Source organism: Typopeltis vanoorti, chromosome 23 (genome assembly GCF_054136105.1).
Source record: "Typopeltis vanoorti isolate ZY-2024b chromosome 23, IOZ_Tvanoo_1.0, whole genome shotgun sequence".
Taxonomy (NCBI): domain Eukaryota; kingdom Metazoa; phylum Arthropoda; class Arachnida; order Uropygi; family Thelyphonidae; genus Typopeltis; species Typopeltis vanoorti.
The window spans coordinates 91,932,146-91,955,862 of record NC_143571.1 but is presented as its reverse complement, the minus strand read 5'-3'; the positions used below and the strand labels follow the sequence as shown (position 1 = coordinate 91,955,862).

General features: G+C 38.4%; 1 protein-coding gene across 1 annotated transcript in view; it reads right to left on the bottom strand.

Annotated features, from left to right (window-relative positions):
- The window catches only part of LOC150094062 (brain-specific homeobox protein-like), an 83,524-nt gene that overhangs the window by 36,723 nt on the left and 23,084 nt on the right, over nucleotides 1-23,717 (bottom strand). The window contains exon 2 of the mRNA XM_090412943.1: nucleotides 19,441-19,631. Within this exon, the coding sequence (XP_090269069.1) occupies nucleotides 19,441-19,631 (191 nt within the window). The remainder of the gene's footprint in view (nucleotides 1-19,440; nucleotides 19,632-23,717) is intronic.

Below are 23,717 nucleotides of genomic sequence, written 5' to 3'. Positions count from 1 at the left end.
GAAGAAATAAAGAACTCGCGCGAGAACTGATGCTTCGAAGCAAGAAATATCGTCTTAGTTCCTTCGTTTTCTTGCGGTTAGAAATCGCAAAGGTGTTGCGAGTTCACATTTTCGATCACCGTGGAATCCGATGCTTTTCGCTTATCAAAATCGCTTCGCAGATGATAAATCAAACGTCCCGAGCAAGCTTCGTGTCCTTCTCCGTTGCCTTGTTAAGAATATCTGCTTAGCGGTGCTCGCTCTGTTAATACAGTTAACGGTTCTTACTTTAGCGAGCGATGCGTGTGCGTGTGCGCGCGCACACGCACGCACACGTCAACTGGCAGCATTTCTTACGGAACGAACGAATTTTATTGCTCGCTAGCCGTTCAGAGAGGCGCGTGCAAGATAAAAACCCTCGCAACAAAATTAGGATCTTGCAATGCGACGATGCCGGAACATCTTTTAAATAACGACGTTTTCCAGCAGCTCTTCTATCTCCCCCCACCCTCATCCCCCCTTTCCCCAATCACTTTACTTGTCGGAGGCTCATAAAAAGCACGAACAAACGACTCGCGCAGCGGACACACGGACTCGCTTTTTCTTGAAATCTGTGCAGGCTACGTAACAACGTCTTATTATTTGCTCCCCGTCTAAACAGTACACGTTATAAATCCTTCCGGAGTTTCTAAACGGATTATGTTAAGCTGCATATTGCGCTGTAATGACTGAAATCGTAGATTGTTACGGATGATCTACAACTGCGCTCCAACTTTTCGCACCTTCCCAGCAGAATAGAAGAAAATTATAACTCGGCATTGAACGGGGATTGCGCGCTGCAAAGTAAACACACACACACACACGGTTTATTGGCTATTACGCAAGCCGGCTTGTTTTGTCTGTGATACTTTAACTTCCAGCCCGGTTGTTAGTTCGTAGAGCGAGCTCTGCTTATGCCTTCGTGCGTGTTGCTGATGCTTAGCAGTAAGTTCGGTAAACAGGCGATGTTCTGCCTGTTAAGGAAAACTTGAACTAAACCTCGTTTAATTCTATTTTTGTGACCCTCCAGTAGTCATGCGTGATAACATTCTCCAGCAGGAAGGCGCCATCAGAAAGTCTTTCACCTGAGAACATCTCTAATTTGATCACAAGTGTTCGTCACTAAATGATAGCGAAACCTGCAGTTTAATTACATTTCTGCTCGTTAGACTCCCCGAAAGTGTGCGACAACCCTTGTGTCTGAAACTTGCTGCTGATTTTTGTTATTATTTATTGCTCATTAAAAAGACCTCCGCCCCATTATGGCAACATAGTCTCTGCCACCATATACAAAAAGTTTAATGGCTTGTCCCTGTTACAGAGATTGCAGTTAACTCGTGACTGCCCACTTTATTAAAGGCGGTAGACATCCGTAGGTTTCAGTTGGCAAGCATCATCTAAGTGTTAAAGTGCCACGTACTATTGTAGGCACCATTGCGATATGGGAAAACAATGTGTAAAATCTTGACTGGTCTGCACACAGTCCTGATCCCAACCGAGATCAGAACTCTGTGCTGTGAACTGAAAACAGACCATCTTTAGCAAGAGATAGAAAGGCGTGTGCGTGACCAACAGTCCATGCAGCAATGCTACGTGGACTGTTGGTCAAGTCGAAGGAAGAATGGATGAAAATATCTAAAATAACTAGCATCATACACTGATGCTTTGAAGAAAAGAATGTGAGATCAGAGCCAAAGAAAGGCTGCTCCTATTGAAGTGAAGATAATTACGTTTCTTTGAAATATAGTGATGTCAGAATAGTTAATTCGGCAGAGTGTGATATATAGTGTTGTTTTCCCATGTTAAATTTGAAAGAAAAAAATGTAGTTTTTCTAATGGATATCAGCAATGCGATTTAAAATGTTTATCATTGAGAAGAAAGAATGCTGTTCAGATGATAAACGCAGTTTCCTGGTTCAGTGGAATTCAGTGTTGTGTCTTTGTGCAAGGCCCAAGAAGTTCATTTTCTCTTTTATACTTTTCAATACTGGGTTTTTTTTTATTTCATGTAATGCCCCTTCACTTTTTTTAATCTCCCATTTATTCCTAGTAATTCCTTCAAATAATTAACACAACTTGAAAGCTTCCAGTATTTGGGGATTCTTGTGTTTGTAATAGTCAAAGTCTTACAGCCACATAAGAATCCAATTTGCTTAAATAATCGTATAAATCTTTTTTCTTACATATTTGTCTATGATGGTCGTCTTCCTATCCAGGTTCTAGGCCAAGTGGCCTGTTTCTGACTTAGTTTATCTTATTCTTGGTCGTTCCCTCTTCCTTGTTCCTCTGGGCTTATATGTTAAGATCTTTTTTGGTAATCTTTCTCTCTACATTCTTGCTCTATGGTCTAGCCACCTATATTTAATCATTGAACGTGTTTGATTTTGATTTTTGATTTTATGATTTTTAATTATTTCACTATTTCTTTTTTTTATCTAATTAACCTGCTCATTTATTTTATTATTTATTACCAATTTACTTCTTACAGGGTCAATTCCATGTAAAGCCATGACTTTAGTTTTATCCGTTGACATTTCCAGGCCGTCTTGTTGTATAATATTATTTTAAGTTACAGATTTATTTCTTCAGTTTGTCTTCAGTCTTTTCAAAGATGGTCTGATCATCAGCAAAGAGTAGTGTGTTTATTTTTGTGTGTCGATTAATTTGTCTATGCTATTTGTAATAAATGGCCTCTTTTCCTTTAATATTTCTTTTGTCGTAACAAATCTTCTTTTTGTATTTTAGCTTCCAACTTGAAGATTTCCTACGAGATACACAAAACATTTCACATTTCGAGGATTCTCACCTCAATCTCGCTTTCGGCAATCATTTCTGTTTTGTTTTTCTTTCGCACTCGATATAGTGGTGCACCATATCGAGTGCCTTTTTCAAATCCATCAAGGTGAGATTGGATTGTTCGGAATTGCAACTAAAGGCTACGAGGCCGGTGTGTTATCATTGTTAAGTGCAACTAACAATGATAACACAATGTGTTCTTCACTTACCCTCTTTTGCTGTATGAAGAACTCGTTTCCAGGAGGGAAAACTCTTCTCTATTGTGGTGCTCTACATAAAAGCTGCTTATTAGATTGGTCTACATTCACTTCTTTCGTAAATTCCTAAGTTCTTCAGCCTTGTTGTTCTTAATGCTAATATTGCTTCTCTATTTCAGAATGTAAACTGGCCTTCGTATGAATAATCTCAATTTCAATTGGATTCCATGCTTCGATATAATTAGCATAACCTTCGAAGCCTCACTGAGTAAGCCGAATGTTTCTCAAGTGTCGTTTATTGACTTTTCCTAACTGACACGCAATGATTTTTTTATTCTAAAACTAAACCATATAATGGACAATTGTATAATTTAACTTTTTTTTCTGTTTATAATTGCATGTTGCACTCTGCGTATATAATGATGGCTTCGCATTACATAAATGTCTGTTCTGGACGAGCTGTTGCTCTGAAGTTACACATATGATCATTCAGAATTGTTTTATTATTATTATTATTATTATTATTATTATTATTATTATTATTATAAATCACAAAAACAAAAACAAAAACAAAATAAATAATAAAAAAAAATAATAATAATAAAATATCTACCCGGTGTCATCCTCAAAGAAGCTAATTACAAAGCTTCGAAGATGCAAGCTGAGACATTACATTCCAACCGAGATCAACAGAAAGAAGAAAAATAAATAAATAAATAATTTATTACATTGAAAAAAAAGAAAATATATATATATATATATATATGTAGAAAGTTTTTTACCGTGGGTATAATATATGTTAAAGATACCAAGCTATTTTAAATATAAACCTGATTTTTTACTCCATTTCCCAAGTAAGCAAACAGACAAGTCAGTCACATTTGCGCCTGCAAGTGTTGCAAGTTTAGCTGACCCTGCACGTAGTGCAAGTCAAGGCAACTCGTGGTAAAGGAAGAATAAGCTCTGATCACTATTCTTAATATTTACCCTTAATGCAAAGCACATCTCCTGGGGGAGATGTATGATGTTATGTATTAAAGGCACGGGGCCACTACTCAGACCGATTTCGACCTTTATTGAGGTCTCGTCAGTGGGAGCCAGGCTAAGAACTACTAAGTTTTAAGTAATACAGAGCTTATAAATATTTTATCAAAACACGTTTACCATAAGGTGCTTTGACTTCCACTACGTGCAGGGTCAGCTAGACTTGCAACACTTGCAGGCGCAAATGTGACTGACTTGTCTGTTTGCTTACTTGGGAAATGGAGTAAAAAACCAGGTTTATATTTAAAACAGCTTGGTATCTTCAACATATATCATACCCAAGGTAAAAAACTTTCTGCATCTATCTCTCATCCTGAGATTTTTATTTAATAAGGTCAAAGCACCTTATGGTAACTTGTTTTGGTAAAATATTTATAAGCTCTGTATTACTTAAAACTTAGTATTTCTTAGCCTGGCTCTCACTGACGAGCCCTCAATAAAGGTCGAAACCGGTCTGAGTAGTGGCCCCTTGCCTTTAATACATAGCATCATACATCTCCTCCAGGAGATGCGCTTTGCATTAAGGATAAATATTAAGAATAGTGATCAGAGCTTATTCTTCCTTTACCACGAGTTGCCTTGACTTGCACTACGTGCAGGGTCAGCTAGACTTGCAACACTTGCAGACGCAAATTTGACTGATTTGTCTGTTTGCTTACTTGGGAAATGAAGTAAAAAACCAGGTTTAAAAATAGTTTGGTATCTTTAACACACACACACACACACACATATATATATATATATAATGCATGTATGTAATTTATCTGCATGAGCTTGTATGTGCAAAACAAATTCTTTAAAAAAAAATATGTTAGTAATATGTGTAAACATCTGTATGCAGATTAGTGTGCAAGTAAATATTGTAAATACTATATGTGAATCATAATAAAGTGAAGTAAAAAAATTATCATCATCATCATCATCATCAAAGACCCTATAGGGAAGTCAAGGACTCATCGAGGGAGGCTATAAATCACCTAAACCAGTAGTCATACTGTACTTTCCCATGCATTCACACTAGATGCACTCACTGTTCCTTAAAATTCTAAATATGAAATTTAGAATAAAGTGAAAGTTTTATTTTAAAAATTATTTTTCATTTTATCTCCAATATTCTTTAAAAATATTAACTAAATTTTCAGTTAGATAATTCACCGATTCTCCTTTTAATTTTTCTTCCAGTGACCCAAGAATTTTTTTCCAACTTCATGTACAGCTTCCAGAATTGCAATATTAATGTTTCTTCCTATCATATAAGGCTTCGAGATACTCCGTCCATCTCTCTCTCTGTCTCTCTTTCTCTCTTTTTATCAGCAGTAAGGATTTTTTTTTCTTAGGCAGTCTTGTAGATAGGCGCGTGCATGATGCGAACAAGCAATGCAAGTAACAAAAAATATGAAACGAGGTGATATTCATTTTTGCTTTGCTGTATTTTTCGGTTCTGGGATCAGGGAAAAGACGTATCGATTATTCGATATGTTATTTCAGCTCTTCCTTATGTTCAACATCTTTTACATATTTCTTCCATCCAGTTTTTCTTTGCATTTTTGCAGTCTTCTTAGTCTCAATATCACACACGATTTTCTAGACTGTAATCTTTATATCCTAACAAGTCAACTGAACTTCATTTACTTTCTTTACGCTATTTATTTTTCGTACTGAATCATTCTTTTGTCCTAATGTATGCCTTTGCAATAGTAATGAACAAAATATTAAACGCAAAAAGTAATTCTGCTGTTTATTCATAAATCAGGTGGACCTTTCCGCACATTTAAGTTCCGTGTCCGTCGATGCGAACGCCATTACTGAGTTGCACTCTCCTATATCGTGTTTTATCTCGCCTGCAACTCCTGTAAGCAGCCCTCGTAAACGACTAGCTCTCTCTCTCTCTCTCTCTCTCTCTCTCTCTCTCTCTCTCTCTATCTCTATCTCTCTCTCTCTCTCTCTGTGACGTATTTGATTCCGTCGATGACTACCTGCTGATTATTCGAATCTATTTAATTTTATCTGATCACTCCTACGAGCTTCGCTTCTTCTTCTTTTCTTCTCCAATTAGTCTTCTCTTTCTTTAGCGTTCTATGTCCGCCATTTGTTTCTGACAGGTCTATTAGATCTCTCCTATAATCTTTCATTGGCACACTTTTAGTTTTTCTCAGAGTTCTTACGCACTTAAAATAAACATTCCGAATAGACAAAGTTCTATAATTAATTACATAGTAATTACTGTGTAATTAATTACTATGCATAGGTGATCATGTTTTAGGCGATCCCTGTGACCGTTTTGTTTCGAACTATTTCTGAGATTAATTTCAAAATAAACACTCATACAGTTCTTATTAACAGTACTTCCTACCTGTCTTCTTCAGGCCTTAACATTTATCGGTTATTTAACATGTGCGGTTTTTATGTGATCACTTCTTCTGCAGTTTGTCCCACTTAAGTAAGGTCGCTGTTCTCAGTGAGTCTCCTCCACATCCTCCTCTCTTGGGCTGTAACCACATCCAATTCTTCATCCTCAAGTTCTCCTCCGAGAGCTTCCTCCATCTCTTCTTTGGCTGCTCGTGCCTTCTCCTTCCCTGCACATCCGTCTGCATCACCTTTCTTTCCACATACAGGTCCTCCCTCCTCATCATATGACCAAGCCATCTGCCTCCTGTATCTTCGCTCCTAAGTTCGTAACTTTCACCGTTCCCCTTGCATAGTCATTTCTCAGACGATCCTTTCTGGTCACACCGCACATCCACCTAAGCATTCTCATCTCTATCTTGCTGATGTTATTTTTCCTCAGGGCCACAGTTTCCATAGCATATGTCATAGCTGATCTCATTACTTTCCTGCAGATTTTGCCTTTTAGACTGATAGGCACCTCTTATCGCACAGCACTCCAGCTATCTCTCTCCAGTTCCTCTATCCAACTTGTATCCTGCATCCCACTTCCTTTTCAGCCTCCATCTTCATTCACTGTTGAACCTATATAATCACTGGATGTTTAAAATTTTCCAGACCGGATTGATTCGAGCTGAACCTTGGGGAAAACATGTTTGAGCACTTTACATAGTCTTGGTAAGTAAGACAGTAGCTGCAACATAATTTTAATTTATTCTGTATCTCTTCTTCACTTATATACAGTCAATTTGGTATAGTCCATGATCTCCTGGTGGAAATCGCCAGGACATCTCCGTGATTTCCGCCAGATAGCTAACAGCAATAGTAGATAGTCGTTTTAATACTTCAGAAAGTGTGTTTCCATTACAGAAAACAGCAAAACTACTTTAATAATCTCCGCTTTCATTTTTGATAGCTAATCCGAACTGTCCAGTTTCTTCGCATTTGCTATCATCACTAACTATACGATTTAAAACGTTCATTGCAATAAAATTATCTTTAAACTAATGTATTAGTTTTTCGTCTGGTTAATTCGACAGCCCTTTTTCACTCAAACTGCAACTCAGTGAATTTTCTTACCTTTCTGTTTTATGCTTACGCATAGAGCCACACCACACAATGCAGGCTTTCAGAGACAAATCCGACTGAACAGAACGGTTAATCTTTATTGTCGTAATCTCCTACGTCTACTCCATGCGTTCCTCTGGCCAGTTTCCTGTTTTGCGCAATGAAAGATCCGACGAAAAATTTGTTAGAGAAAAACCTCCTCCCCTTATAAGACCAGCTAACTCATCTTCAGATTAAAAGGCTTTTGGCGTCATGGACAGGATTCGAACGTAAGTCTTTCCGACCAAATATCATCGTCGAAACTGACTGAGGCTCCCATTAAAGAAACTACACGCAAAAAAAATTAACCCCAATTTTTATTGAAAAGATTACGGGTTCGATTCCCTTCGATGGTGCGAAAAACTTTTATTAGGCCTTTGACCTAAAAGTTTTACCACAAATATGTGTGTACAGGAATAATACACCACATTTAAGCGATGCAGCAGTACAGTGGCTACTCGTTTTGGTTTTCTTTGATGTTACCCCCACCCAGGAAAGATTGTTTGCAAACCTGACGATTAAACAATATCAACACGAAGGGTAGAAACGGGAATAACGTAGGGCAGCACAGTCTACTCTGTGCTAAAATCTGAAAAATGCTAAAAAATGTTTTTTTTCTTTACTAACTTAGGAAGCAGCGTTTCAGGAGAACGATTTCCTATAAATGAAATAACCCATCTGAACTATGAGATTCTAACGATGTCAGGTTTCAAGACTCTCTTTGTACCAAAGCTCTATGAGGAAACCGCTCATATGCAGGAATGCTGGAATGCTAAACGAAAATGCTTTTCGTTTAGAGGAGATGGCGACGTTCTGCAAGTTCCAGATTTCTCCGCCTCGTGGAATTTGATGCAGGTGTGATATTCCTCATGATAAACCAGCAGATATGCCAGTTTTGCCGAAGTAAGATGAACCACAGGGACTTTATGAACAGCAAGTTAGTCTCATGGAGGCATCTCCTCTTCGCAGAACCTAAAAAGAAGACAATTACCTTCCTCTAAAGGAAGATAGTAAGCAGAAAGGCCTCTCGGCATTATTGTAAGAATAAGAAAAACCATAGGTCGTAGCCGAAGTACATGACTCTTTGGGAACCCGCATATAATCTAGCAATGTAAATATTGCGTGTGTTTAGATTATTTTTAATTCCAGCATCTCAACAGGAGATTTCGTCTACGAGTTTGTTCAACCTACTCGTATACAATGGACAAGACGTTCGATCTTCAGAAAGTAGTCACTGAGCAATAAAGAAAGGTCCCCATAGTACTCCTTTTTTTATTTGAACGACTATTAATTTTCAATCTGTTGGTTTTTGTGAGGACGGACATTAGGGTATGCAGATTAGATCTGTAGAGTATTTGCGCTATTTCAAATCGAAGCCCATTAGTCGTGGATTGAAGAAATGATACATAAGCATCTGTCTGTCCATCGCGTGTAATAAAACAATCCATCATTAGGATAGTTTTAAGAGTAATGGAAAAATCGAGACCTTTGTATAAAACACGTAGCCCTTCTTGAAAAAAAAGAAGGAAAAAACTATTCCCAACTTAATAACCGTTTCTTTGTGGAATATTTGCACAAAGAGAGCTATGAAATCTTGCTATGAAATCGCCTCATCTCAGTGAATCTCATGGACTCCAATCCTTCTTATGGGAATTTGTTCTCCTTAACAGTGTTTATTTAAATCAGTAAGTAATTCTTTTGTTCACTAACTTAAGTATTAGTACAGATTGCTGCTCTATATCATTTACGTTTTGTTCAATATTCAGTTAGGTTTGCTCGTGTTTTAATTTCAATTTTAAATTGTTTTACTGAGGATGCCATGAAAACCGGGCGAACATTGTACATAAAATAAATCATTCCACGTGGTATTCGTTTCTGTTTCTTTATATTATGCCTCCCTATGTTCATTTATTCAAGAAATAAATTAGTTTATGAAAAGAACTCAGTTACCTGGCCCCCCACCATCCTTCGACGTGCAAACTTCATGAGTTCGCAAAAAATGCATTGGAGACACTGTTCATCTGCCAAAGTGATTCTTTTGCTTCACTTTAATGCCGTTGTCGGGTGTTTACTATTCATTACGCAAAGTCTATTTCCCTCCTAAGAGTCCTACATGAAAGAGCTGGTTTATTGGCCTACAGAAAAAGGATTTGAACTCTCGCCGCTTTTGGGACAAATTTACTCAATTCTCAGTGTAAATAAATCTTAAAATCTTATAAAGCGATCATTTAATCTTTGCGAACACACACACACACACACACACACACACACACACACACACACACACACACACACACACACACACACACACACACACACACACACACACACACACACACACACACACACACCTCCTGGTGGATTGCTGGTAAGAAATTTTCGTGTTGCATGATCATAAGAATGTCAGACATCAATCACTTCTTTTGAAGAATCATAGGAAAACTTGAGCAACTTCATGATTGGTGGTCGCTTTCTAAAAACGTTTCTAGGCTTTTCAAACGAGAACAACCTAACCACTCTTAGATGGCGGTTTCTGGTATTGCAAATCCCCTTTTTTTTGTGAGAATCCCACCCACGAAAGGTTGTTAGCCTATAGTGCATTTCTATTAGTCCGATGGATAGCCTTAGAATTAGATGCTCGGAAATCCTGATCTAGAGACCAAATATGCAACTTTACTTTTTCATGCCAGTAGTCGTCTTGCCCACTCGACGATGAACTCATTTCCTCTACCTAAAGATCATCGCAAAACATTCATGCCTACGGTAGGATTCTAATACTTAGCCTGTTGGCTGGAGAGCAGGTACGCTAACTAACAATCTTTTGTGTTCAATCTTTTATAGACTGAGTAGCATGTACTACTTTCAGAAAATTATATCTTTACGGGTTTTAGACTTTATTGGGTCATACAGTACAGCGGGTTCATCTTTCACACACGCAGTGTGTGTCCACAAATGACTGCTCTCGCTCACACACGCATTCTCTGGCTGGTGTGACTCTTTTGAGAAAGAAAAACTACAGCTGTAAAAGAGAAGCCCTTGCAGTCTCTGTCCAAGATAACCAAACTTAGTCCTGCTTAAAAGGTCTAATAAAGTTCCTCATATCACGAATAGGATTTGAGTGGAGGGCTCTTTCCAGGCAAGTGACATACTGCAGAATCACTCGGCACAATTTAAATAAAGTTTGAGAACACATCCTCTGATAGGATATTGCAACGAGTTGACGCTAGCTTCCTTCACGCGAACCAAACTATTACGTGTTTTAACTTATTACGTATTTATCCGATAGGGAAATCATTCTGTGAGTTAAGAAAGAACTTGGGAACTTAAAGTCTTGTAATATATTATTTAATGAATTAACCAATCAATCAATCCTTTGCGTAAAAATAAAGTTTACTATATTCTTCCAGCAACCCTGGATTTATTTAATTGGTTTATGACCTGCATTACTTATTATTAATTTTTTGTACCTTTTCTTCTCATATTCTTGTTCACACCATTATGTATTTTTCATTTCGGTTACATCGCGTTAAGTCTGTGAATGCCACTTCAGCAGCATGAAAAGCAAACCTTCAGCACAAGCGACTGCCATTTACAGTTGGAAATGCACTTCATCATTTCTTCTCAGTTAAACAAACGCAATCTCTCGTGCATTTCGCCCGATGAAAATTGGAATTCGAAGTACTTAGGTTTCTGTTCACCGCTCTTCTTTTAGGTCGCCTGAAACTAGGGGATGCATTGAAGACGCTTCTTTAGAGTCCCCCCCCCCGTCTTCGATGAAGCATCTGAAACGCTGCACTAATGGACTGTTAGTTGGCATTAAGGTTTGTTTCCTAACGGGCGATTCGCGAACCCTCCGGGTGGGGTTTGGTGAAGTGTCTTCGAGAAGGTCGCGAAAAAGACACGTCATGACGAATTTCGCCCGGACGCTGCGCTTTTGAAATCTTGTCGTCATTTATGCTACGGAATTCTAAAGTACCATCGAAATATCCTGCAACTACGAGCTTGCATCTCGTTGTTATTAGGGAAGCGTATGAAGGTGGCGTACACGCAAGCTACCCTTCCCTCGAGACACACGCGCCATTGCTCCTCCCGATGTTGGCGAGCGCAGTTTGAACAATTGCACCGTATGTTCAGTTATCTGCAGCAAAATGAAGTACGTGCGACTGTTAAACGTGGATTTGATTTAAAGAAATGGTATTGAAACACGACTACAAATGAAGTGGGATCTTCGTCACACAAATACTGCAGCAAGGATGTCGAATTAAGCATTTTGTGACATTAAAGTTTATAATCACTGATTGTCTTCTTACCTTGTTCAAATTCTTGTTTATTATCCCCATTTAAACATTTTTCTTCTCTTTTCCAGTATTACTATGCTGTATTAATAAATGTGTCTGACATTAATATTTTATTAAGATGATATATTCGTATTTCTCGAATGAAGTGAATGTAAAATTATAGCCTTTGATGAGCCGGTTTTATAAACATGTATATAAAACCAGTACGAGAGAACGGAACACATCAAAGATATTAATGTGGTGTTTTTGTATTTGCTTAGAGGTTCCAATTTCCGCTCTTTGAGCATAAAGCGGACAAAAAAAGAAAATTGTAGAGCGAAAATGAAACACACACACACACACACATGCACGCGCAACTTTCTAAAGCATTATTTACTTATTAGCTTCGTGGCAACCCATACTTGTAATGTGAAAATATCACATTACAAGAAAAGAAGTCATACACGCAGATTTCCTTCCCCCAGTATTGTGGCTTTTCAGCAAGAAACTGCGTATTTGATTTAGGTGCACGCGTGTCTGGTCACTCCATATGAAACGCATAAATGATCACAATTCAGTTTACAGACAACCTGCCATCTTTCGCTAAAGTGAAATGAATAAACTCATTTATATGACTCAATATTTCTTGAAAAACATTTATCTCTCTCTCTGTTCTTTCTCTCTCTTTCTCGCGCCATCCATTTCTTCTCGTTTATCTCTCTCTCTCTCTCTCTCTCTCTCTCTCACATACACACACACACACACACACACACACACACACACACACACATACACACACATACGCAGAACATTCAACTTCCTCTTCATCTGGCCAAGGCCGTCATTTACAGTTTCTACCTTAAGCACACAAGAAATAACCAGCACCCATTCATCACCGAATCGGAACAAACCCTCATGTGGAACCTACATCGGAAACTACAAAGCAGGCTTTCGCTGGAATATGATTATCACAAAGAAACAAAAACTGAGCCAAATTCATTCAGGAGTGGAATCCAACTGTTCTGGATTGCCGACGACGATATACTTCAATTGAAAGATAGCGAAGAGTGATACTGAACTGTAATATTGATTCTTTTCCAAAAAGACAAATCCTCTCTACCACTCATATATCATTTACCTCCTTTCTATTCTATATCCAAAACGAAAATCCTTTTTCTCTGTAATATATTTTATAATATCTAGTCTTTTTGTTGCTTATCTTCCAATGCGCATGTATTTTATCAGGTTAAATTTTTTTAAACAAAATCTATTCTATTCTAAAAACTTTTTCCATCTCGAAGATGGAAAAATTAAACTTCCAGCACACACTGAAGCCAGCATCCCTTCGTGAAATACTCATGGAACCTATCTTCAACTACAGGATAGTAAGGAACCCCATCACTGAGACAGAGATTTTTTTCCCTCCATGGAGTTGGCGAGGCGTAAGGGTGTATTCTTTCTCCGAGCATTATCTGGTACTTTCCAAAATCACTTGCAAACTTGGAATAGGGGAATCAGGCCGAGCAGATACACACTGCGAAATCTGATTTTCAAGCTGCTATGCTTGATAGCATAAGGACAGCATAGCGGAAGAAGGGCTCAGTCCCCCTGACGCAGAAGATCCGGTGCCTGTCTTCTTGATCAGAACAACGATGCATGGGAGAGACTTACACCCTGCCATATAACAAAATCTACAGCACTCTAATACAACAGTCCAACCAGAGCACTTCATTGGAAAATCCTGTATCATCACACCAAACACTATTTCACTGGGACCTACCATATCGCAGAAGAGCCACCACACCAGATATTCAGTGGAGAATGAATGTGACACCATTCACTACCCATAATATGAAGCATACTATATCACGGAAATTCAACCGGGATGTTTCAGATAACTGTCTGTTCTGCTACCGAGCAGGAACAGTCCGGCATATCTACTCAGAATTTCCCATAAACATCAATTAATCCGCTTGCCTCCGGAAACGGCCTGCGGTTGACTCCATGCAGAAGAGGAATATCTCAATCTTGTCCACGTAGATTCAAAAAAATCATTCGATCTACAACTACCTCTTCATCACTGCGAAAGCGGTACTGTACAGTGTCCATCTCCTACACACAAGTCCAGACAGCACAAAAGTCTCACAGAGAGTGGCGACTGACCTCTCCTTGCAGCCTTCAAACAACAGGTAAAATGTCGCATCCTACACGAGCATCATCACCACAGGAAGAACAAAACCATAGACTTTTTCCACCAAGACTGTAATCCACGGATTCAGATCACATTCCATTTTCCATCATAGAGGTTACGTCATTGTTTCCCCTCCCAAAGAAAGGGAGAAGAAAGAAATCTTCGTGCTTAACAGTGCGAATAAATGATCATCTGTTACTTTCATGCAAACATGTAATATTGCTTTATAGCAATATTCGTAAAAGGTGTACTATCATGCCAAATAACTGTTATTGGTATGAAAAGTGTAATATCGTCGTATATCAACTGTTATTCGTATGTAATTTATCTCAACAATTAATGAGCACGTAACCGCTCTGTCTAACTGCAGAGAACTAAAACCGTTTAGTCCTGTATATGCGATTTTTAATTTTAAATTTAAGAAAATGTATGTTTCTCTCGATATGGGTGCCTGTCTTATACTCACATAATTATTGGTATGTTTCAAAGCCTACCTTGATTTAAATGGATCAAACATTTGAAAATAGATTCACGAACTGAAGCGGCATCGCCGTGCCTTTTTTTATATTATTATTTTTATTCATTGTTTTTCATTCATTTTTTTAATTGGATGGATGGATAGTTTTCATTGGGCAACATCCACCAGTCATTTCATACAGAAAAGTGCAATGAACGGTATTTGATGATCTGGCGATTTGCCCACCTGGATTGGTCGAATGAATAGCGTATGGCGTACCGGTATTAAACGAACGGGTTGTAGGTTCGAGTCCCACTACAGGAATAGAAGGTCTTCTTGAAGAAAGCCTTCTTGAGGTGGTAGATGATAGTTGTCGTCGCCAAGTGTGAAATTATAACGTCATTTATTGAAATGATTTGAAAAAGTTCCGCATTTGGTCTCTAGAGTAAGAGAAATGGATTACCTCACATCACACTCCCCACTTTCCAAAATGTCAAAAAGTACAAAATGTCATTTTGTACTTTTGTATATATATATATATATATATATAGGCATCTGTGCGCGTGTGACTTCACGAGTGCGCCAGTATCTGATAGCAGAGCTAAATGAGTCCTGTAAATTATAACTAAGATTACTGTTCATGTGATAAGAGTCCAGGATAATTTCTTCAGACTCAACTATGCGGCGTTCTACCTCGTCGTGGCATATACGAAGGTTTGATGTTGTGGTTCAGTTTATCTCATGTTGGTGGCCTTCACTATTTGTGTTCACTGAGAACAGGACATGGCTTGAGAGGGCGCTTGCTCTGGTTCTGTTGTAAGCAATGTCCCGTTGATGTTCCTCGAGACGTAGGAGGATGGACTTCTCAGTTTGGCCATGATATCGTTTCCCGCAGTCACATGTGATTTTATACACCCCTGGAAACTGAAGATGATTGTGAGCCTGTTTGGGTTTGCTTGGAATTGATCTGAGTTTAGGAAGATTAGCACGTTTTTATGTTAAAATTTTTCAAAATTCTTCTTAGTTTCTGGGAGAGCGAGCTGATGTACGGTAAAGAGATATGATCTTTGGGGTTGTTCTGTGTTTCTGCGTTGTTTTGATGACGGCGGTATAGTTGTTTATTAATAGTTTTTGAATAGTAGCCATTATTTGCAAAGGTTCTTTTTAGATGTAGTTTGTAGTTCATTTCTTAGCTCTTCCTCATCTGACAATACAGACCTGGCACGATGCGCTAGAGTGATCTCATAGAGTCCACGAGACCATTATGAGACTCCATGAGAGGTTAATTCAACTGACAACATACTTATCATATACATCCTTAAAATCCTCAACCCTTCCTGCATTCACAATGCACTCTGCTAACGTGTTCCATTCACTCACAATTCTGCCTGTGAAAAATCTACTCTTGACACCCTTCTTCATCAGACTCTTACACAACTTCCAAGGATGGCCTCTGGCTCTTTCCTTCACACTTTCCACGCATTTTATAATCCCCTCTGTATTAATCCGATAAAATCCCCTCACTGACTTAAAGATCTCTATCATATCACCTCTTTTCCTCCTATCCACCAAATTATAATTTACATTTCTGTAACCTTTCCATAGTGATCATTCCAATCCCGATTATTGTCTTAGTCACTCGCCTCTCGGACCCAGTGTTTCCGCATCTAATCAGTGCTGTATACATTGGCACACAGCTTCCTTATCCTTACATGTCAGTGGACTCATTATCATAGCGACAGTGTTTAGAAGGCATATTGCAGCACTCGCAATATGCCCTTTAAACTTCACTCTACTGTTACCTATCGTCCCTAAATCTCAAGTCTCATTCACTTCCTGTAGTATAGTTCCATCAGTATATACACAGCCTTATATCTCTGCATTCCAAAATGTAACACCTTGCACTTATTAATATTAAAAATATAATCCCACTCATTTATCCAAGCTAATAGTCTATTCAAATGTTCCTGAAGAGAATTAACAGTATTACTTACAATTCTCCCCAACATTGTATCATCAGCAAACCACTGAATATCCCCAGTCATTCCACATGAAATATTATGAACAAATAAGTTAAACAGTAGGGATCCAAAAATAGAACCGTGGGGTACATCACTCGTTACTCTCCTTTTTTTTGAGACAAGCTATGTATTCATCAAACACTACTTGCTGCTATAGATCAGAGAGCCAAGATTGTTAATTCCGTCTAAACAATATCCGTACTTGAGTTGTGCACAAACCTATCTTTAGCGAATGCTTTTACAGCGTCCACGTCTAGTCTAACATACACATCTTACCTTTTCATAAAATGCAAATAAATTGCTAAAAGAAGACGTTCTTTACAAATCTATGCTGACATAAAAAATTCTATGTCATTCAATCCAATCCTGTATTCTATTCCTAACTAATAAATCCCATACCTTGACTGCAACTGCAGGTATACGGAATGGTCTATCATCAAAAGCTTCCGATTTCCGAAGTAATATTTTACCTTGGACTAAATATAATCTAAATTACCATTTATTGGTAATCTTTCAAAAAAAAGTGGTGAAAATATTCAACTTGGACCACGAATTTTTACACGTCAATCAAATTTTAGGCCCTAATGGATCGATAGATCAAGATCTATTGTAGTGAGCTTTTGTATTGGTCCCGACCCAAGTCTCTGTGTGCCAATGGTCCGCGCTGCGAAAGAGAACGTTGAAAGTGATTGCGAAAACGAATCATCATTCCATCCAAGGGCCGGAAATACGATCGACAGAGAATGCTTAGGGTAGTTATGCGAATAAATATTATGCAGCTTAACAAAATTATGTTCAGCACAATGTATGGAATTTTTATGGCAATTGTAGCCTTTGTACCTGAAGGAATAATTCGTGTTTATTACGTATTTTCAATCGGTTTTGGCTCGGTTTTACGGACAGAATAAAGATAACATATTCTTTTATAAATCAGTAAAAATACTCATCTTAACGTTAACAGCTAGCATAAATTTTCCGTTTCTTCAAACATGCAACTATGTTTTAAGTATAAACATCACTTTATGAAATCTGCTGAATTTCGTTCATTTATTAATTCAAACTTCAATCAAAATAACACCTATTTATTAATTCGACTCAAACTGAAATAAATGCTCTTTTATGTAATTGCATTTTTATCATTTTTATTTATTATTGTTGTTGTTGTTTTTGAAGCAATCTTTCTACGTGCGGTACTCTTGAAGCCCACTGTATTATTTCATGTGTTGTGTTTCATGAACATCTCAGAATAACTCAAAACAAATATGAATCCGTGGTGCGTTTGCATTGCAGTTTCCTTTCCAGAAGGTGGCAAAGTGTGATGACTGAATGCAATCAAAATTTGCGGCTCTTATTTGTGCACCAGAGGAACAAGAATGTCACTCACCAAATGCCATGTATCGGCAGTGTGAAATGGGTTAAATATTTATCACTAAATTATATTTCTGGGTAAATTATGCAGCTGTTCAGCCCAGATTTTCAGTCGTTTCGGACAACACTACTGCCTTTTAATTCGGACATTGAACGTGTCGCTTCCTTTGAATGAAGGCATTGCTTGTGCTGTTCGCATTTCGCACTAAGAACCGCTTATGAAGTCATCTAAGACTGCATCCCAAGTGGTTGCTTCGTGAACAATTAAGTCACATTTTGCTACAGAGAAATGTAAAAGTTGTAGGAGGATGGAGAAAAATGTATCCAAGAAGTTTGGGAGTTATGTCGAGAACAAAACATATTAAGTCAAGGTACCAAGACAATATATACTTGGTTTAATCATTTATCCCAGTGTAAGCAAACAAGTTTGCGCCTCAAGTACTTTCGGGACTGGGGAAACTCGTATATAGAAGCTCATGACTTCTCATCGCTTGCCTTAGTATCCCATAATGCAAAGCACATCTCGTTGCGGACATGTATGATGCAATGCATTATGGGAAGGGTCAATACCCAAATGCATAGCATCATATATGTCCGCAAGGAGCTGTGCTTTGTATTATGGGATACTAAGGCAAGTGATGAGAAGTCATGAGCTTCTATATACGAGTTGCCCCAGTCCCGAAAGTACTTGAGGCGCAAACTTGTTTGCTTACACTGGGATAAAGGATTAAACCAGGAAAAAAATTTCTTGGCATCTTTAATTTATAGTATAACCAAGTGGAAAAACTTTCAATATTAAGAAGTACTTTTTCACCTGTGTATTCCGATATGTTCAAAATATGGCACAGCAATAACAGCAGCGAACCCGTGTGCACTTGGGGACGCTCTTCCTTTCATTCAACTTCCCAACAAACGAATACAACAAGTCAAACTAGGAAAGAGAGAATCGCGCTGTCGAAGAAACACTGTAGCACAATTTTTCTTCCAATAACATACATAAATCAATGATTGCCAAGCAACATTAATTTTAATATATAAAATTAAAAACGAATTAAAATTTTAAAATACGTATAGCTTAGGGAAAAAGGAGTTTTAAAAACGCCTTTATCAAGGACCTTATGATTATTTAATGCAGAACATTGCGGTTTTAAACGTTCCTTATAATGATTACGATTTGTTCTTTATTTCTTTTATGTTATTTACTTTATATTTGGTTCTTTCTTATCATTACACACGTAGAATGTGGAACACGTATCCTATTATTAGAAACCGCATTCACAAGGGGAATTACGGAGATGAACCGCACCCTCCGTGGCAACATTCCTCTTGATGAAGAAACCTTCGAGATTTTAGAAGCTACCACATTCCCCAATAGAGATCAAGCGTGTACTGATCTCGTATCTGATCTTTGTGTGTGTTTAATAAAAGGAGGAGCAGCAATCGGTATCGCAAACAAAGGGACTGCACCCCTCCAGACAGTTTGTGGCTTTCGAGCATCACGCGCGTGTTTTTGACCCTCCTTTCATTATAATCGCGACAGCAGTTCGAGGGAATTAAGCGAAGTCGTTTCGTCACTCACCTGTGTTTCCGAGAGACTTAACGCTGTGGCCAAATCGAGACGCTCTGGGGTGGAGAGGTACCGCTGGGCTTCAAACCGTTTCTCCAATCCATGTAGTTGCTGATCGCTGAATACCGTTCTGGCTTTACGGCGTCGGCATGGCTTGGCGGCTGACTCTGGTGGAAACAGGGCCCCAGGGAACGGCAGAGCGGCTGCAGGAAAAGAAAGTTTGTTAAAACCTTTTTTCCCTCAGAATTCTGTGATGAAAAGATGTTAAGGTGATTTCATTCTTTCTCTCTCTCACAAACAGAAATATATTTTGCGTTGCTTCTCTCTCTCTCTCTCTCTCTCTCTCTCTCTCTCTCTCTCTCTCTCTCTCTCTCTCTCTCACACACACACACACAAACATATTGAACATATATGCACACTCATATATACATTATTTACCAGTTCTTCTTCTCTCTCTCTCTCTCTCTTTCTCCTTCCCTTTCTTGTTCGCAATATTTTCACTTATACCTTCACACATTTGGAAATTCTACAATTCGGTTCAAAATTCATTAAGAAAATAAAGCAACGTGAAAGTTCACTCCGATGCTAATTCTTTCCCCAAAGCCATCTCGTATGATCTTCTGCGGCGCATCTTTGAATTTCCTCCGTGTTATTCCTCGTGCACACTTCTCGCAGGATATTACACGCTCCTGCAGATCGAACAGCCAGATATCGCACTTCCAAGAGAGACTAGCCTGGCGACGTAGTCTTTCCTGAAAGTGAGGCGTCTTTCCGGAAATTTTCTATTGCAACACCCTAAATGACGATTATTTAGGATCATCCGAATATAAATTTCAAGAAAATAGCAGGGCGGGTGTATGTTTGGTATGTCAGATAAAACACACACCTACTTCGAGTAGAAAACAGGTGCCGACGTGTTAACTCCATCCTCAAATCCTTAAAATAATCAATAAGTCTTTAGCTGACAGTTTTCTACGTATTCTTCAAATTACATCAAATACGAAATAAATGTGCTCGCTCACTTCGTGCCCCTATTTCTAAACAGACACACTCACGAATAACGAGCCCCATCAGAATCTGAAATGAACGTAAACGCTTCGTAAAATCCACAGAATCCGGGAAAGCGATACCGCATTATGAAACAAAAACCTCTTTAAAGGTTTTCAGCACAACTATTCAATACAACGCCGGAGATTCCCATAAAAGGATCATCTGAAATTTAGTTAGTGCTGCTACTACTACTTCGTCCACTTTCTTCTGATTCTTCTGCCTTCAGTCCTGCAACAATACAAGTATTAACACTAAAGGCATTCCAGATAATCTGAGCAAAAAAAAAAAAAAAAACGTTTACAGAGAAAGTTCTGCACACTCTCGATCCAGTCCCTTCTAGTGCAACCCATTCCATAAATCGAAAACAGCAAATAATGTGCACAAATTTCTGCGCCGAAAAAAAGAAAAGATTTATGCTTTCAAGTTGGAAGAAAACTGAGATTAATCCGAACCGAAAATAGAAAAAAAGTCACGAGGATAGAAAAGAAACTCGTGAATGAGGAAATCTTGGCTGTAAATATAAATACTTCCGGCCACAAAGAATAAATAAGATAACATGACGTAACTGGAATTTAACATAACAAAGATAATAATATTCTATCATTAGAATTTCTATTTTGCTTAAAAATAGAAATTTAAAAAGAACTTAAAAAGAACCCTCCTTAATTCCTGAAAAAAATATTTTGCCATCTTCGTCTAAGATGCAAGCTTCGCTTTACAAATAACAATGCGTTGTTCTAGTTTGCCTCTCCAGTCCGCCCCACATACCCACTTTTCCTGTCATCCAGTAAAAAGAAATCATCCAGCCGATCTTCCCTGGCATCCGGGGAAGTAAAGCATCAAATGAAGTGTGTACATCAGGCGAGGGAAAACTGGACGAACAATGGTTCCAATTCTTTCGCATTTCCTTGATTAGGAATATAAGAAACGGATCTCTGAGTTTGGAAACAAGGAATATGCCCTAAATTTGTTTATTTTTATTTCTTATATCATCTCTAGATACGAGAGATCCCAAGATCTATGATACGACAGTGAGGTGCTAGGCATTTGATACCTAATGCCCCTTCGTTACTAGAAGAACCTAAACGAAGTAGTTCGGCATTCACTCCGCAAGGTTCTAAAGGCTTTTATTGGGGAACTGACCTATGCAGAGTCGATTACGTTAATTCATCCCAAAGATGCTCAACTGGACTGAGACTTAAGAAATGAAGTAGGACCATGAAACCATTACTGAATGATGTCACAAGGCATGGATTATCCAGGAGGGAAAACAAAACAAAACAAAAAAAAAACGCATAACTAACTCACATTTGCATGAGCATGAAAGGATGCATCCGGTTGGCAACAACGTTCAAACAGGCTGTCAGAGGACCAACAAAGGTATGCGAAGAAAGCTCTTACCTGACTCCCGACACTTGCTGTCATAGCCCGTAATAATGAGTTCATCTCCGTTTGTTAAGCAACAATCGCTCGTCTCGTGAACGAACCCGAATTCATCAAATAAGATTTTTCCCATTCCGTGTGTCCATCGGTGTTTCTGTCTGCGGGAACCCGATACTTGTTTTTAGCTAACAGAAGTACAACACATGAGGCCGTCTGTTGCTACATCCATCCTACGGTAGGCTCCGATGCAGCGTATATTCTGAAATGCATCTTTCAGGCCACTATTGCTCTCTGCTGCCATTTGATAGATTGCGATCCATCTGTTAGAATGAATGATTCCCGTTCTTGATTCTTAATCCACTGCTGGACAGTTACATCAATAACAACTTTCATGCAACTGCCATCCTGGTTGGCTGAGTGGATAGTACCCACTCTCCAATCAAGAGACCGCAGGTCCCTTTATAAAGATCTTTAAGAAGGAAACAACTTTAGTCGACGGATGTAAAAACAAACCATTCATAATGGCTTAAAATATGCCATGTTTATTATCTGGAGTAGGAGGATTATCGAACACGTATCTCAACAGTAGTACCAAAGGGTTGGTGGCATTCACACACACACACACACACACACACACACACACACACACACACACACACACACACACACACACACACACACACACACACACACACACACACACACACACACACACACACACACACACACACACACACACACACACACACACACACACACACACACAATAGCGGAATGTATTGATGCGTCGCTGAACTGGAAACCTGAGCGAATATATTGTGTTTCATTAAGTTTGTATGGTATTTTGGGTGCGTGTTTCTTGTTCATAGTATGTCCTTAGTGCTCGTTTCAGGCTACTGTAGTTTGTAAGGTTTCTGTATTCAAAAGGTAATTTGTTTATCATGTCTGGGATGTAGAAGTTTCGCGTGGGCGTTCCGTAGTAATTATTGTGCTTATATGTGATATAATTAGTAGTCTGAGGTCTTGTTATGCGGTATGTATTTCTGACTGTCCTGTAGTTGGCATCGAAATAATGTTTTAGCAAAACTGCATTGTGACATAAATGTTTTGCTGTCAGTATTTTGTGTTCTGCCATTGTAATGTTTATAAGGTCGTGATTTTCACTTTGTTCCCAAAAGATCAGTTTCATCATTTTGTACTGTAGCGACATTAATCTATTTAATTTGTAGGTGCACAGAAAGCATACGTTGTTGTAGCATATCTTAGTATATTTTGGCATAGTGTAATGTTTTTAGGCGTATGGGAACAAAGTCTTTTAACCTGTAGGGTTTGCCACTTATTGTTCGGAGTTTGTTGTGTAGATGGTTTATGTGGCTATTCCAGTTCATATCTGCATCAAAGTAAATTCCAATGTATCGTATTGTTTCAACCTGAGTGATTGTAGTGGTTTTGCTGTTATGTGTGTTTTTACGTTGGAAAGTGGATGTTGGATGGGTATATATTTGTTATCAACTGGTCGAGTCAGTGGATTTCTGAATATCATTAATTTTGTCTTTTCTGAGTTTAGGTGTGTGGAGTTTTTCGTGAGTCAGTCTATGATCAGATTTATGCCATTTTGCATATTTGTTTGGACTATGCTTGTGTTATTATGGATGGATATTATTGCTGTATCATCTGCGTATTGGAATATCTTACCTTTGAGTGGTATCTGAATAATATCGTGCGTGTAAATGTTGAATAGAGTTGGAGAGAGTACAGCTCCCTGTTGCTTTCCACAGGTTACAGGTAGCTTTATGCTTCGGTTTGACCCGATACGTGTGATATGCTTTATATTTTGAAGGTAGCTTGTAAACCAC